General features: G+C 44.0%; 1 protein-coding gene across 4 annotated transcripts in view; it reads right to left on the reverse strand.

The window, feature by feature from the left end:
* ST3GAL3 (ST3 beta-galactoside alpha-2,3-sialyltransferase 3) overlaps window positions 1-17,774 on the reverse strand; it is a 142,484-nt gene that overhangs the window by 13,406 nt on the left and 111,304 nt on the right. For all 4 annotated transcript variants that reach the window (XM_065740358.1, XM_065740375.1, XM_065740367.1 and 1 more), the window contains one exon: window positions 5,202-5,348. In XM_065740358.1, the coding sequence (XP_065596430.1) occupies window positions 5,202-5,348 (147 nt within the window). The remainder of the gene's footprint in view (window positions 1-5,201; window positions 5,349-17,774) is intronic.

Below are 17,774 nucleotides of genomic sequence, written 5' to 3' on the forward strand. Positions count from 1 at the left end.
TGCTTCTGATCTTTAATAGTTCCTGACATCCCAGTATCTCAGCACTGCCTGCTCCTCTTTGTCAAATGATTAAAATACCAAAGACTTCCTAACCACTATAACCGATGCAGATCTATCTGGTCTGGGTCACACACCATCAGAAGTTTGAACTGTGCCCATAGAAAATTAATTCTGTGTTGCCCTAGAATCACATTCAGAAACTGATGATCTGATGGCAGTTTATAATTAAGCTACACCTTATCTACGTTAATGTTATGATGGCATGGCCTGGTGCACGTGTTCCCCTTGAAGGCCAAGATCTGCATCCGCCACACGCTCATGGCTGAGATGCAGTCCCATGTGTTGCTGCTGCAGTCAGATCCCTGAGGGCTACAGAGGATCACCTAGAAAACCATGCCAAAATTATTAACCCTGCTATTCAGTGAATGCTTTGAGGCAGAGCCCACCCTCAGCAAATGGCACAGATAACAGCACCTGTTAAGAGAGGAACATGGGTACAAAACCTGTGTGCACACATGCATCTGAAGCAAATACACAAAACTGGGCATTCACTGACATTGAAAACCAAATGACCATCAGACAGATTAAACAGTAACTAGGGAATTATGGAGACTTTTGGGAGAGGGGAAAAATAAAAAGGAGCCAGTCTGAGAGGTGTAAAAGCATGATTGATGGTTAACTACGTGTCTTTGCTAAGTCAATAGAATGCTTTGGTCCTGGGTTGGTTTCAACAATAGAAACTGAGCAGTTTTTTCCCTTGACAGCCTGCTGAGTTTCTGTTGGAAATGAAGCGCTGCCCCAAGTCCCATTGGCACAAGCAAGGGAAGTCCCTGAAGAACCTAGGGACACATGTGACTGTCCGCAAGCATATCGATTGGTTTGCTGCTAAGCTCTAATCTGGATCTAATGAAGCAGATACAACCTTCAGGGCAAGCTGAGGGACAGGTCACTCCAAAAGAAGTCAGGCATCGTGGACATGGTGCGCCAAACCTGGCTTACTATGCCCTGCACGGTGCGTCAGTGCTATCTCAGCACACACGCCCTTGTGCCGTGCCCCAGAGACATACCAAAGCAACCACCACACCTCTTACACTGAGTTATGAAAAAAAAACCCAAACCCTCTCTTAACAAGGCTTCTTGCTATTGTAGGCCGCTGCTAAGAGAAAAAGAATGAAATCCCATCATCATCCCTCAGGGTTAATAATCCTGCTCAGTGGCCCTCTGCCTGGTGGATAGCCCTCTGTCACCAAGCAGCACTGCTTCCAAACAAGAGGTTTGGCAGCGACCAAGAGGTATACCCAAAAACCTGCTCATGCTTAAAAATGCTTGGCCTGTGTGTTTGTAGAAGACACTGAGCAAAAGAAACACCAGCTCTCCACTGGGCTTCATGGAGACTGAGCATCACCTCAAGGGCCCGTGCTGGAGATCCGGTGCTGGCAGCTCAACCAGGGGCTGTGACTGCTCCCTGCCTGGTGCATGTGAAAGTCTCCGGCTGATTTTCATTCCATGCCTGGGTCACTCCTGTGTCACTGCCTTTTGGACTGGAAGGAAATGACTGCTGTAAATCTGTTTTTAGAAATATTTGACTCCCCTAATATGTTAAATGAATTCCAGTTATTTATGGGATTTCACTTAGCTCAGGGTTGGGTCGTTCAGACTACTTCAATTGTTACCTTTTTAAATAAAAGGGTAAGTGCTGCTAAAGAAAAATAAATTCCCCAAACACTGCATCATATTCAATCTAGTTTAACTACTACATTGATTTCTTTGAGGAAAAACTTGATAAACCACTTATATGGGAAAAATTCATACCCTACTTTTATCAGCTGCAGATCTGATCAGTTAATAGCAATAAAGCTTTAGAAACAAACAAACAAAAATTATAGAGTGAAACTCTAAAGAGTCATCCCATCCTACACAGACCATTCACCATATCTTCTGTTTGTTTGTTAGTTTTTGCACTGCAACAACTGAAAACGTACTCTTTGATTCCCTTAGCTGTCAGGTTTGGAAATATGCCATGAAAAACAAATTAGCATTATTGTGAAGGCAAGTGCTTGGTGTTCTGCAGTGGTCCCTGTCACAGGAGCTTCTACAGCTACATCTATCCACGCACAGAGTCAGCTGCAATATTGAGCTTCAAAAGACAGCACAGAGCATCTCCAGCACTTCTCCTTCACCTCCCTTAGCTGCTCCTTGCTGTGAATTGGAGGGAGCCTCCAGAGCTGGCAGTTTGCAGCACAGCAGAACAGAAGGGTCAGGGATCTGAGCCTGGAGACATGACGTGCTGCCCAGCAGGTTTCAGTTCTGCCATTTAATTGCTGAGCTCGAGTGTAACTTAGCCTGAGCCAGCACCTTTGACCACATCTAACCTGAACACACGAGCTCTGATTCAGCTTTTGCCATAAAGCAGATTCATACGTGATGCACAGTGTTTCTCAAGGACCCAACAGTTTAACGGAGGGCAACCAAGGGTGTGACTCTCCTACATGAGCTGCTGCTCTGTGGTAGCCACATATGTGCCTCATCCCACACTAAATAGCAGTTCATGGTCAACTCTTTCATCGAAAAGGAAACTCCATTCAGGTACTTTCCCTCTAGCACGTGCAGGAGCATGTGGTTGGGCACTTACCAAGAAGTAGCTGCTCTACGTTTGCTCACTACCTTGTAATGCCTTGTCTGGGTGCCTACTCCCCAGCAGCTTGTGGACTGATCACATGCAGTGTTCACAGCCCAGAACATGCAGCAGATGTGCCTTCTGACCCTGTGCAAGTAACCAGAAAGGGTCTTACGACCAGCCAGAGTAGCTGCAGAGCTGCTTCTCAGAGCAAAGGGCTGTTGCTGGCATCTCTTGAAGATGCCCTGAGGCACAAAGTGTGGGCGCTCCACCATGAGAACTCTGCAGAGGTGGGCTGCCCAAAAACAATCCTGGGCATGGGCTCACAACAGTGCTGCTCATGGTTCCTCCTTCACCAAGTTGAAGGTTGGGTGCATCTGAAATGCCCTCCCAGCCACCTGCACACTCATAGGCTTCTCCAGCAGCCAGAAAGTCACTGCTCCAGCAGCTCTGAGCACTACAGAGTGGGAAGAACTATTCCATATAGAGCAAAAAGCACCACATCAAGAGCCATCCATTGTTCTACGTGCAACAGGTCAAAGGCACTGCTGAACTGATGTTCATACTTGTCCCCAGTGACCTGTCTGCAGGGTAAGGTAGGTTATTATGTGCCTGAATTACTAGCTGCAACATCAGTGCTGTCTGGTTTCATGTCCCAAAGACCTGTATACACAGAACTTTCACCTAAACACAAACCACTTACATACACTGCTGCCTAGTTAGACAGCCAAGCCTGTGCCCGCACATTAAGAGGACTGTTTGATCAAAGAGACTACCTCACTTCTGTTGTGCTAAACTAGCTTCAGGTATGGACATGTATTTCATTTTCTCCAGGCATTACTAAGGTCCTAAACGGAAGTTTTCCTTCATCATCATCTTATTCCAATATATAGAAGCCTGTGCATGGTAGGAAAAATCTGTCTCTCTCCTGAAAACTTAGTAAATGGGCTGAGGAAACTCCTGACAAGCTTTGCAAGTCCCAGAGGGAAGTCAATGCTTATTGTGAGTGACTGGGTCTGCTTTTTGCTGACTGTCAGATACCAATACCACAAGCACAATCTAAATGCACATCTGAGTTGTACCTCGCTGCTGCCCTCCAGAATCATCTGGCCCAAATTACACTATCAAAGCAGAGATTGTTACTACATTCACTCTTTATTGAATCCTGGGAAAAACGCTTTGAGATCAGCCCTGAACTATTTTACAAGCTCTCCTCAACCTTGCTGAAAAAGCCACCAAATTACAAAGTTAATTGGCAGCACATTGTTACCATATGTGGTGTGCAAGAGGAACACTGAAGTTTATTTAGGCATCAGAACCCAAAAGGAGTGGAATATTACTGCCTTTTGTGAGGATTTCATGTTGGTCTTGATTACTAAGGCATCCCCAGCCCTGATCCCCCTGCGTGCAGCCTGCCCATTACACCACTGTGCATTTCAGCATGGAGGCACCGATCCGCCCCATCCAACTGAATCCTTTCCCAGACAGCACAGGGTATGCTCAAGTCCCAGCCACACACATGCTCCTGCACCTGCAGAGCTCTTTCTGTCCCATCTCAAGGAACAAACTGCAACTTACACAATCTAGCAGCAGTCATGGGCAAAGATTGCTTGCCTTAAGGCTCCATAAACTATTTTTTAATGCTCAAATCGACTTTCATGAAGTGAGACATCAGGTTTCAATTAAGCTGCCTTCATTTCCCAATCTGATCTGTGTTAAACAACCTATCAAAACCTCATAAACCTCAGTTCACAGTATTTTCATTTCCGGATTTCTCTCTTCTCCTCTCAGCTTAAGTAATATCTTGTGTATTAAAATAACGTGTTTAAAAATAAAACTAAATCTGTAGAAAAAAGGCAAAGGTCTGATGATTTCTGTCCTTCATTAAGGCGTCAATCCTGATTTTCTGTAAGACAAATCAAGACCACACATCCTTCTAAAGGTAAGTACTGGAGGGTGCAGAGAGGTCAAGTACATTAGTTCCTAGCTACGGGGAACATTTGGGATAATCATAGAATCATACAAGCTGGAAAAGACCACTAAGATCACCCAGACCAACCACCAACCCATCCCCCCATCTCAAACAACAACCAGATCGCGTGCACATGAGTAATTTCCTATCTGAATAATGCTTTTTCTAATGGTTGATATATTAGACAGAGCAAGTCTAAACAGGCTTTGAGGACAGAGTTGCAATGTCCAGAAAATCAGAACTCTAGAAAACCTTGCTCCACAATAATACTCCAAAAAGCAGGAGGTTAGAGACACTAGAAGGATCGTGAAAGTCTTTTGTTAGTAACTAGGACCTAAAATTATGTCACGTTGTTTTCTACTGTAAGCTTCTGCAACTAAAACCTGCCACTGTAATATCAGAATTCCCCACCATGGGTCTCATAAACCAACCTTCACACTCTTTTACTATAAACCTGGAAGAAAGGATGAGTCGTATTAGTGATTTCAGGTAATGGAGCCAAAGTCCCTTCCCTTCAATGTCCAGCAGTGAGGCCAAATGGAAAACAACTATGGTAGCCAACTTCTGTTCTCATCCTCCCCTTTGGTTTTGCTTGCTCTCTTTTATACCTACCCCTCTGCCCATCAGGCCATTGTTGAAAGGCAATCCAATGAAGCTGAAAGCTGCCTCCTGGATGAAGTAGGGATTCAGGATACGTATCTCATGAGGTTCTCTGGGGACACGGGTCGCCACTGACTTCCAAAAGCCATCAGAGGCGCTCTGGTAACAAAAAGGGAAAAATATTAGAAGACATAACAGTAAAGAATAACACACAAAATATAGCAGATTGCTACTATTCAGATTAATGCACGGCTAGCAGCAGTTCCTGCTGTCACTGCTCACTGCCACAAGGCACCAGTATAAGGTTACAGCGGGACGGTATACCCCGGAGGGGTGACAGCATCATGGGCAGATGCACTTGAGCTAGTCTGGATGACAAGTGTAAGGAAAACAGAGGGGCCTGGGCTTCAGCGTGGCTAACCTCCACCCTGGTGCCACAATTTCACTCTTAATGGCACTTCAGCTAGTTTGATTAATGACTTAAGCATTTCAGCACACACTGTGATCAGTCCCACCTGCCCACAAGGGGATGTACTTTTGGAAAGCAAATGTTGTTAAGAGCATTCAAAGAGCTAAAAATGATCATACAGCACTGTGTATGAACCGCATGCTTCCTGCTTTATCTTTGGTTTGTTACCTTCTGTTACGTTTTTGGTGAATTAAGTCATAAGCTTATAAAGGTACATCTTGACTTGTGAAAACTGTGATCACAGGGCAGGAGAAAAAACAACTAAGTATATTTTTTATGTTTTTCCAACACTGAATTTCAGATCCTAAAGAATGAAACTTTTGGGAGATGCTTCCTACCTTAAAAAGGCAGTAATTAGACAAACTCAGTGAGGAAATTTGAGTCTCCTCGAGGTGAGGATGCACATTTTTATCCAAACCAACAGTCTAAGACAGTCAAATGTCTGCTCTGATCACATCTCAAAGCTGCCCAAACACAATACACTTTTGCTGACCACAACAAGGACCTTCAGAGTTACATGGTCTGCCACATGTTGCCAATGGCAAAGTGCTCTCAGGACCCAAAATGGAAAAAGAAATCTAATTAACACTCATGTATTTTCATCACAGCTGAATTATCATAAATGCCTGAGGTCAGAGTGGTCGAATGCTCTCCAATATAACACATTTTCAGCCGCTCAGTGATCCTATCATTTTCCAAGAAAAAAAAAGGAATAAAAGAAGGGAAAAAAAAATGAACTTCACAAACCTTAATAAAGTCCTACATTCATTTGACCAATGGATTTGAGGGATTTGGTACATCAGCTGAGTTTTGCCTCCTTGTGAAAATTCATTTAAAAATGGATAAATATTAAACCTTTGGAATTTCTGAAAGACACATGTAAAGCAAAGGTCTTCCAGTCCCAGGGAAGAAAAAAAGAAATTGCAGATTCCACATGCATTAAGTATGCTCGCCATCTCACAGAAACGAAGATGATGAACAAAAACCTTGCATAGCTTCTCACTCAATGAAACCATCTTATTGCGGGTTTAAGCAGGCACTCCCTGGAAAAACAGCGTGTGACCTCAAAACTAAAATAAATTTATATGTTGAATTAAGGTTTCACATGCAATTCTAAATACAGCATTGCTTAAATTTTGCACATAACTGAGAAAAAAAAAAGGGTCTGCAAGCGACTTGGACAAAACATGCCTTTTGCTTGGATTCAGACTTCATAAGGGAACCTACATAAGCTCTGGGCCTTAAGGAGAGTTTACATTGCACATAAAACACTAAGGAAATAAAAAGAAAGCTTAGAAAGGCTTCAGATTTTCATGCTTTCTGTTGCTTAGCTGTTCAGAAGCTGTTCAGAAAAGAGAAATGACATTTATTCCAGTGCTGCGTGAGCCACTAGAACCAAACCCATCCTGCTGTCGATTAGTTCAGTGCAAGTGCAATACAAATACAGATGCTGGCTACAGTTGGAATACAACCTGCCTACTTGGTCCCATTGGTGTGGCTGTTTGTCTTGTCACTCTTCCAGTCTAATTCCCTAGCCACTTTCCTCAGCTATCTCAGACTGCTCTACTTTGTCCTCTCAGTGTAATTTCTGCTTGTTCTGTTTTCTTCCCTGTAACTTTTTGGTGCAATTTCCCTTTGCCTACAGAAGGACATCTCAGGTAATCTCTCATTTTGGCATGTTTACCATCTCATTTCTAAAACAATTCAAGGGAGAGATGGGGAGACTCAGCAGACGGCTCTCAGATTTCTACCTACACAGTAGGCAAAGCCCTGGGATTTTCCTTACTTACAAAGAGCTAAAAACAGTTTTCCCGGCTTATAATCACTAAAATTCGCAGCCTTGTGGTTTTGTCTTTCCAAACTCTGTAACTTCAAGCCCCATCTCGAGTCTTGTGGTTTTGTTGTGCAGCTTGTCACTGGCAAGCTCCAGTGCAGAGCCCCAGCCCGGCTGCGAGCCGCAGGAGGCTTGCTCCCCTGACACAACCCCTTCGGGGTGCACGCTCGGAAGCGCAGCCCGTGCCAAGGCTCCTCGCTACCGCTGCTGCTCTGCCGCGTGGAGATGTGCCGTCTGATTGGACACAGATGTTCAGAGAGGTTTCCAAAGCAATTGCTTCCTGTCAGGGAGCTCTGGCCCTTCAATGCTGGAAGGGGAGATGGAGCAGCAGGCATGGGAAGGAGGCACGCGGCAGATCCAGCAGCACAGACACACCAGGGATGGCAGGTTATGAGGAGGTGATGAGGAATGGCACACCTCACCTAGCAGCTCTAATCCTCATTCTGTCTATTTGCAGAACGGTAATAGGGACAGATGGTTGCAGGTTTTTTTTTTTTTGGTCTCCATTCAGTTTTCTATCTCTTATTCATTAAGGTGGCTCACAACATACACTAAAATATGGAAATTCAGACCCTCAGCCAAGAAGCACACCATAATAGGAAAGCAAAGATAGGATGAGAAGTGATGGCCTTCAGTTGCTTCAGAGGTTCAGGTCAGCTATCAGGAACAATTTCTTCTTTGAAAAATGTCACAGGCTACCAAGAGCAGTGGTGGGGTCACCGTCACTGGAGGTGTTCATTTACTGTGGGGATATGGCACTGAGGGATGTGGACAGTGGGCAATGGTAGTAGGCAGACAGTTGGACTAGATGATCTTAGTGGTCTTTTCCAACTTAATGATTCTACGGTTAGGAGTCGGCTGCGAACAACATTTCTAATCTCTCTCCAACACAGGGGTAATACTATGGCATCTCGATGACACAGATGCCATCTCTTGTGTGATGCTCTGGAGTTAAGAACTGCAAGCAGCAGTGATCAGCAAGACCTCTAAGTCCAACAGAAAGGGTACAGAGAGACTGCAAAGGTCAGCTGTGTGCAACACAAAGTTGAATTAAATCCAGGTATGCAGTACTATGCCACAGAGAAGCAGGAAAGATGACAAGACTGGAAAGAGTACCTGTGGTAAATGGAGATGACTGCTCTTGTTACTCTGGTAAGGCCAGAAATGGAGAGAAAAAGGGCAGGAAAGGAAAGCAAAAGCGATGGAATGACAAGGCAATCACAAGGGCTCCAAGTGCCTTGGAGCACATAGCTATGAGATCTCTGCCCCTGCCTGGGCTGGAATGTGGTTATTCTATGCCTGTCATCCACAGGCACTCACTGTCACACAAACGCGGGGCACAGCAGAATTGCTGAAATCCATCTGTAGAGGTCTTTGAAAGGTTTCTGCTCAGGCGTAACTGGATTAGATGCAAAAGGTGTGTTTCTGCTAGAAAATAAGCATCTTATCAGCCAATAGTGCATTTCTTAGCGGTCAAGTAGACATGAAGAAATTGACAATGCTCTCCTACAAGTGGTAATCATAGTGAAATTTTATCATTTTCACTGATTACCAAAGCAAGGAGGAATTTTTAGCAACGAAACAGAAGCGTTGAGAGCCTGCAGTCTGGGCTGACGGTCAACTGCCAGACCCACTAGCCCACACTTCAGGTGTATTTACTCAACTTCCTCAAGGTGATGGAGGAGCCTTCACAACCTTCTGTACACAGCTCTGAGGACCAGCACTCATTCTGAGTTGCTCTATCTTCAGTTCCCAGAATCTGCATTTTGTTCCACTCTGACCTACCCCTCTGAAAGCCCTCTTTCTCTGCCTGAAGCAGGAAAATTGCACATTGTGCTCAAGCCTTTCCCTCATCTTGTCCACACTCATCTTGACTACAAAAAAAGATTTAGCTCTTGGAGTGTCCAATAATATGACAGTTTGAATCTTCTATCATATTTGTTTCATCTCTCTAAATTCTATCCTACTAAGCCTAAAATCAAATGGCTGCAATTTCCCAGGCCTCTCCATCTCCCAGCTGCACCATCAGATAACATACTGGCCAAGAGAACTCCCAATAGGTTGCAAACCCCCAAATTTAGCTTTTACTACTGTTTCTCAATGAGAAAACCAAATACATTTTCTACCCAGAGTTTTCAGTGGCAAAGACCGCAGCAAAGCAGGATGGATACAAAAACACCTTTCAATACATGATACTACTATAGGTTTGGGGTTGTTTGTTGTTTTTGTTTTTTTTTAACCAAAAATCTGTTTCCTCATTGGAAGAATTGAGCTAATAATACTTTACTATGTGGGTTTAGAGATTACTTTCGTTAAGGCTTCAAACCATGTTGAGAAAGCCCAGAGCTCTAATGGTCCAGGAGAGCAAATTTTTATTTTTCTGTTACCCATGCTGCAAATCCACAGTAATTTATTTGTTTTTAATGTATTTCTACAGTTTTATCAGTGTAACTGAGAGTGAAATATGGTTCACAATTGTAAGGTAACAAAAGGCTGTTGAAAACAAGATTGCCCTGCGACAAAAAGGGAACTGGGAACATACCAGATTAGCTGCAAAGAGAACCAAATACTCTTTTGATGAATATTGTATTTCACAAGTCAAAGCACAAATGATAGCTCGCATACGGAGTATCAGAAGATGTGTTTGTCCTGTGCGAACAGAGTGATAGATGGGCTGTACTAGAGATTCTTTTGTTCAGAATGTAAGCTGGGTTTTGAGCCAAAATTTGAAGAAATATTCCTGCTTTGAAATACCTTAAGACAGAAGTTTTTAGAAAAAAACTATGGATTTAGATAATTTTCATTTGCATTGTGTCTTTTTGTCCATTAATAATAACCTTTCAATGAAAAAATATCTAAAGTAGTACAGTTTCAGAAAAATCCCAAAGAAGAACAGGCCCAGTAATATTATGACTATTTATGGGATATTTTATATCCATCAGGGACCAGTCCCTTTAATTCACTATAATTTTTATTACATAGTTTAGGAAATGTCATGCTCATATAACATCTATTACAAGAATATCATGGCTGAAAGGCCAAAACCACATGTTAGGAAGTGCTGAAGGAGGAGAGCCCTGCGACTTCAGAACTTCAGAATTTCTGTTGTGAACACTGACTTTCTAATTTTCCCATAAGATTTTTTTCTAATATTGCCATATATATAAGTATTTTACAAGCAATACTTTCATATTTACAACATCTCTGCAACATTTGGCATGTGTTACGCCATTTTACAGGGGAGAAAACATAATAATGAACATCCAGTTTCTACTGCCTTCTGATGCTCGACTTCAGACTCCTCCTCTTCAATTTTCAGAACATTTGGTAAGCTCACAGCAACAGCTTTGCCATTAGCTTTGCTATTGCTGAATACACACTTTTTCTGTATAACCATCCCATGGGACTTAAACTATGTTTGGGAAATTCACATCTAACTTGCCCAAAACCACAGTGGTCATTTAAAGGCTGAATCATAGAATCATTACGGTTGGAAAAGACCTATGAGACTGTACAGACCAACCATCCACCTACCACCAATACTGACCACTAACCACGTTCCTCAGTGCCACATCTCCACATCCCATGAACACCTCCTGGGATGGTGACCACAACACCTCCCCGGGCAGCCTGTACCAGTGCATCACCGCTCCTTCAGAGAAGAAATTGGTCCCAAAACCCAACCCGAACTTCCCCTGGTGCAACCTAAGGCCATTCCCTCTCATCCTATCAAATCACCTCCTGCAGAGGTATTCTCAGTGTCTGCCTTCAGGCGGCAACTCTTTTTCCTATCCATATGTCCTGTGGCTTCTGCAACTACTCATGCCAAGGCTGAACTCCTTCTGTTATGGAAATCAGACTAAATGCAGTGCTCCCTCTCTCCACCAAAAGACTGCTCCAAAAGAGTGAGGATGTAATAATGAATAACATCTGCACAGAAGAACTAAATTAACATTGAAAAGAGAATGTGATATTTTGCTTTTCCTAGCTTCTGATGGCTGGACTTTACAATCACAGAGCTCTTTAAAAAGTTTTACAGCATAACTCAATGAATTAAAAAAAAAAAGTCAACTCAAGAAAAAAACCTCCATCAAATGGAATAATTAAACTCAGCACAGACCTCTAAGCCCCAGTACACTACTGCATGCTGGACTGGCCATTAGGACAGAAGGCAATCCAGGGTTTCTGAACTACTCACTCTTAACACAATTGCAAGCTTTTGAGGAATGCCCTGTTGGTGACAAACTTTCTCTCTGTTCTCACCCCCCTCAACCTCCAAGTCCTGCTTTGGAAAAGAAGGTCCCAAGGAGATCCCCTGCTCTCTGTTGTCCACTGTCTCAATTTAACTTGGAAAAGCAATAGCAAGGAAAATTTCTATATCCTGAAGGTGTTGCATCCCAAAAGAGCATATGGGAAGGGCACCTGGCCAGCACAGGCCATGCTTGGGAAGCCTGGTAGGACAGACCATGCTCAGTGCACATGGAACTGAGCTGCCTGTATCTAATAGCTTTGGGGAACAAACCGAGCCATGGGACTTTACAGGAATAGCAAGAGCCCCAGCAGGCTGCCATGGTAACACTGCCTGACCAAATTCCAGAATTTCAGTCTCTCAGAATGGGGTGGGAGAGCGTTTGCTTGTTTTCAACAGGTAGAAAATCATATCGTTTCACTAGCCTCATCCTGAGAGACAGCTGAGTTACTTCAGCTGAACTTCCCAGCTGAGCCAAACACGTGGCGTGGAAAACATCAGCTCGAAGGGACTGTGTAATGAAGTGATAGAGCCATTTTCCTGGTTGCCTACAAAAGAAAACACAAGGCAATCCCAACTAGAAGCACAGCTACCTGTTCTGCTTATAACAATATGCTGGAACTTTCTTCCCTACCTCCATAAAGAAGAAAAAAGAATGAAAAAAGTGCTGTCTTTGCAGGTTTTGGTGGCAAAGCATGAGGGTATCCCAGGGCGCTTGAGGACAACCCATCAACAAAGTCTTTTTAGGGAGCTGAACTGGTTCACGAGTTTGAATACAAACAACATCTCATTAAACATCACATATTTAGACTAAATCTTGGCACATCACAAAAAAGGCGAAAGAATCACCGCACTAAGAATTATGGCTTAGAAACCCTCATCACTCTCCTAAGTTATCTTGAAGCAAGCCTCTAGGGAAAATTTTCACATTGTTTTTACAGCAAGAGTACACAAAAAAGCCGTCCTCTCCCATTTTGGCATCTTCGCTGACATAAGAAGCCAAATAATGTCTATGTTCACTGAGTGTTCCTATAGAATATACACAAACTATTCAGCATCCTTTTGGAGGGGAAAGCAGAAAGGTCAAGGCATCAGGAGTTTGGGAAGATGCCAGGAAGATCCTGCCCTACTCTATTTTCTAGGATTGAATTAATAATAGGTGTTTTACAAAAGAAGACATTTTTAGCAACATTATTCTTAAAAGATGAGAACTTATACAAACTTATCTAAACAGAACATTATTCTGGAGTGCTTTTTCAAACAGAGTGGTGATTACCTGGGCCAGACCCACCATCTGCTGTACTTGCCAGTTGTGACTAAAATTCTTTTCACTGAAAACAGCCAGAACATGGCAAATCAAACAGCTCAGAAAACCTCCTGAGCTGACCTAGCAAAACATTCCCAGAGCCTCACTTGATCACAGCCTTTACACAGTTTGGTTTATTTTCATTTCAGTCATCAAGACAAGCAACTACGACTGCCTGAAAGGAGGCTGTGGTGAGGTGGGGGTCGGCCTCTTCTCCTGAGTAACAGCAATAGGATGAGAGGGAATGGCCTTAAGTTGCACCATGAGAGGTTCAGATTGGGTATTAGGAACAATTTCTACTCAAAAAGAGTGGTGCTGCACTGGCACAGGCTGCCCAGGGTGGTGGTGTGGTCACTGCTCCTGGAAGTGTTACAGAACTGTGGAAATGTGGCACTGAGGGACGTGGTCAGTGGGCATGGTGGGGTGGGCTGAGGTTGGACTAGGTGATCCTAGAGGTCTTATTCCAACCTTAACGATTCTGTGATTCTACTTGCATTAAGTAACAGCGTGTGTTAAGGCAAGATTGAAGCTGAACCTAGAAATGGGCTGCAGTGGATGAAGTCAGAGTCTCACACCCTGCACAAATCTTCCTCTTCTGCAGAAAGGAGTTGGGTTCTAGAGAAGAGCCAGAAGCACTGCATGCCACTGTAGCAAAGGAGGAGAGATAAATATAGGAAGATAAAAGCAAACAGAGACTTTAGCTACCTCACAGTGTGTTATAACTAACTAGAGATATAGATCAACCCCCTGTCCTGGACCCTCAGTGCTTTGAGGCAGAGACATCATTACAAATTGCTCAGACAGCACTAACTATGCAAGTAATCCACCGAGGCCGCCAAGGAACACATGTGTTTCAGGCATAAATCGTCCAATCTATTCCTTTCTGAATTAACATCTGTCATCATGACACGATTCAAAATGACTGAAGACTGGATCATATTAACAACCACACATCTTGGATAAATATTTACTGTTCAGAATTTTTTTTTTTTGCTTAAAGAAGAAGAAAACAGAGATAGGAAAACTCCTGGAACTGTGAAAGGGAGCCTCTCTTCAGCCACCGATAGAAAGCATGTGATTTTATTTACAAAATCAAATTAACGTTTCTCCCTCATCTGTTGGTCTTCACATGGGTGAAATCACAACATCCTGTGGTGTTGCAATGCTTTCTGAAGGGCTCTGATGAGGAATTTTGCGAAGCCTTCTCCCTCAGGACACAGAGGCAGACCTGGCTAAGTGAGCACTGGGAAGAGAAAATTGGATGAAGCAATTAACTTACTTCAGTGCAAAGCTGTCAAGGGTCCTACTGACTTGCTGTCTTGCTCCTCAGTCAACAGACAGATCAATGAGAGTGAAGGCAGAGGTTCCCATAAGGCACAAGAACAGGAAGGCCAGAAGGGAACACAAGAGTGCAGCTCAACCCTGGGTACACCCAAGCAACACAGCTTTTCCCTGATCCTGGATGAAATCTGTATTTCAGTAGTTGTCAGCAGCCAGTGCTCACCTTCAGCTGGTATATCGCTTGAATACTATAAGCTCACGTCTCTTGAAATTACACCTGTCCACTTCGACACCTCACTTCAGCTCCTAGCTACCACTAGTTTTGTAACAGTACTGCACAACATGCCAAGGGATCCTCCTGACATCCCATAGACATCCTGCAGAGCAGGGAGCAAATGCTCCCTCCATCAGCAACCTCTACCAGTCCTTTGCTCTCCCACAGCTTCAGCAGAACTTTACCAAGACATCCAGTCTTGATTTTAAGATTTGAAATAAGGGTAAATTCATCAAGCCTGTAGGGCAGACGTAGCAAAAATAATAGCACTGATATCAGTGTGCTGCCTTTTTTGGTTGTTTGCCTAGCTTCAGATGTACTTCTTCCAACTAAAGTCTTCTGAGAAAAAAAAAGTTCCTTCTATGTAGATACAGTGAGGCTATAAGTAAATCTCCCCAAAATCTCAAGCATAAACTAAATAAATTGAACTGAAATCTCTTAGGCTAAAGGAGGCTTTGCAGACTTCAAATGATTCTTGTAGTTCCTTACTCAAGTGTTAACACAGAACATCTTTATTCCACTAATGCTTGCACGAAGGGCTGATACCCCTCTGGGCGATGTCTCCATTTCACTGCTGCTGACGTTCCCTGGCATTCCCCATGTGCTAAATTCGCAACGCACTGCTCCGGCACTGAGGAACATCTGCTGCACACGTGGGCAATGCAATATCCTCAGCAGCCACGGGCGGCACTGGGGGCAAAGCCTGGATGGGGAGAACCCCACACATCTGCACGTGAGGCCAGAAGGAGACGGTGCCGTGTGAATGCAGCACTTGCCTGCTTGTTTGGTCTGCCTGGTGCCCAATTACGTGTGTTGCCCAGTGATGCACATGGCTTGGCCATCATGAGAGCACGCAGTAGTCAGGGATCAAATAGAAGAGAAAGGATTTATGAAGTGGGGGAAATTTGAGAGTATTGTGGTGCAAGAGGGAGGCACAAAGGAGAAGGACTGAAATACAGAGGCAATCAGGCAATTTTGTTAGCTCAGCTGTTTATAGAATCATGTCTTTCGTTAGTATCAGCATCAGACTTGGAATGAAATCCTTTTCACCGCCTGAGATATTCCAAGTCTGTGTTTGATCAGTGCAGCTACCACTGTAACCTGGGTTTACATGCACTATGACCTTGAATTGCACCCACCAGGATCTGTGTAATTTTGATGTCTAAATACTGCTGGTGTCTGCCAGCGAGGGAGAGCGCAACACGAGCACCCTCTCGATGCTTTTCCAAGACAGCTGCTTTAGCTCTGTAGTTGGCACTTGCTCAGGTTGGCTCTTCAAAAGAAGGAAATATAAAAAAAAAGAAAACAATAATAAAAGCAGAAATTCTCTAAATTCTCCTTTCTTTTTCTTAAATTACTTCATCTGAGTCATGGATGGAGAAGGTAGGAGCGTGAAATATCCTGAAAAAGCAATTATCAGCTGGACAGCAGCAGACATCAGAAGAGATTAGAAAATGACAATTTTAGGAAAACAGTCACAGGATAAGGCAGGACAGAGAGGCAACCAGCAGAAAGAGTGCCCTAAGACAGCAATGATCAAGTCTTTTCAGGCGGTAATTCTGCTTTGGTGTCTTCATTTAAGAATGATCTGAAGAGGAACTGGAGAGGAGCAAAAATCTAACTGAAGCGCTCTGATTTTCACGTCTCAGCTGGGATTACTGAGTCAGAAATGAAGACGATGCTGTCTTGGCAGATATGGGATAAAGGTTCTTTAAGGACTACTGAAGACTAGCATCTTACTGTCCAGCATGAATCCACCTGATAATACCAAATGCTGTAATGGCATCAGGGCAGCCCCTGTCACCAGCTGATGGCTGGCAGGGTACCTACAGACACAGAGCATGCCTGGGTGGGAACAGCTCTCAGCTATGCAGTGACCTGCCTAATCTTATTATGCTGTTGCATGCAAGTATGTATGAAGGGCAAGCTACAGCCTGCACCTTCCATACCAACAACTTTCCTTCAGGAATCTGGCCAGGATGTCTACCCCAAGGCCCATGCTGCAAACTGGGTCATCTGTCTACCAAAGTCCCCAGACAGCCACCACTCCAGTGCTATCTGAAAGTCTGTTAAAGCTATACAGTACAGGACAAAGATCTTCTCCCTCTTCTGGTGAGCAGGGGCATGCTGTTTTATAGCATACACATTTATTTTCCAAACTCCCCTCTGACTATGACTAGAAAAAAAAAGTCTCACCTTCTCTAACAGAGCCCCAGTGCTCCCACTTCCTCTTATGTCATCTGGAAATGGCTCTGAACTTCTTTGTTCAAGCAAAAGATTTACTTTTTCATTTGTAAATCTTCCTTGGCCCCCTTGAGCCATGCCCACCACTGCCACTCAGAGAGAGAGCAGGTCCTGACTGTAAGGGCACAAGCTCTCAAGCAGCACACAGCCTTTTGCATGACAAGAAAGTGATCAAAAAAGAGGTCCCAAGGACCATTCTAGAAACACAAACCAACTCCCAGCTACTCTATGTTAAACGAATACACAGTATTCTCCAGAAGTGATGCACTGTCTCACTTTTTCCCCAGTCAGAGGCTTTACAGGAGCCAGAAGAGTTTGCCTCAAGTTGTAACTCTATTCTTCGCTTCAACATCAGTAACAGTTCAGTTGCCCTGACCCTGGCACTGAACCATCCTGATGGTACTCTGCTATTAGATGCTCCATACATCCCCTGTGAGTGGCAGCAGTCTTTGGTCCCATGTGCTGGGACCCAGGACATTTTCCCCTGGGAAGGCTTTCTTGCCTCTCCCCTAGCACAAGCCTCATCGTGTCCTTCATCCCTTACTCACCAGCCATGCCTGCCTATATTACACTTCTGAAAGGATTATTCATAAATGGCTATTTGGAGGAAAACTCAGATTAATGAAAGAAATAGGACAACCTTTAAGACAGCTTCCCAAATCAAAGGCTTCCCTTTACTGATGATGGGGCAGCAAGCCCAGCTCCTGCCCTCTTCTCTCAGAAGAGTCTAAGGAGAGCAAGAAGGCAATGCCCTCACAAACGGCGGGCTTATTTCCTGCCCACTGCTGCAGCCTGACTGCTTTTTGAGTGGCACTGCTGCAGCGTGCAGGCTGTCGGAGGCATGTTCCTGCAAGGGACAGCCACACTTGGCCTTGCTTGCAGGCAGGCGCTCACTCGCTCCCACGACTTTCACTACCAAAGTGCTTCA

This window comes from Cyrtonyx montezumae, unplaced genomic scaffold (assembly GCF_038088225.1).
Source record: "Cyrtonyx montezumae isolate F1298 unplaced genomic scaffold, pur_monq_1.0 scaffold_1, whole genome shotgun sequence".
NCBI lineage: Eukaryota > Metazoa > Chordata > Aves > Galliformes > Odontophoridae > Cyrtonyx > Cyrtonyx montezumae.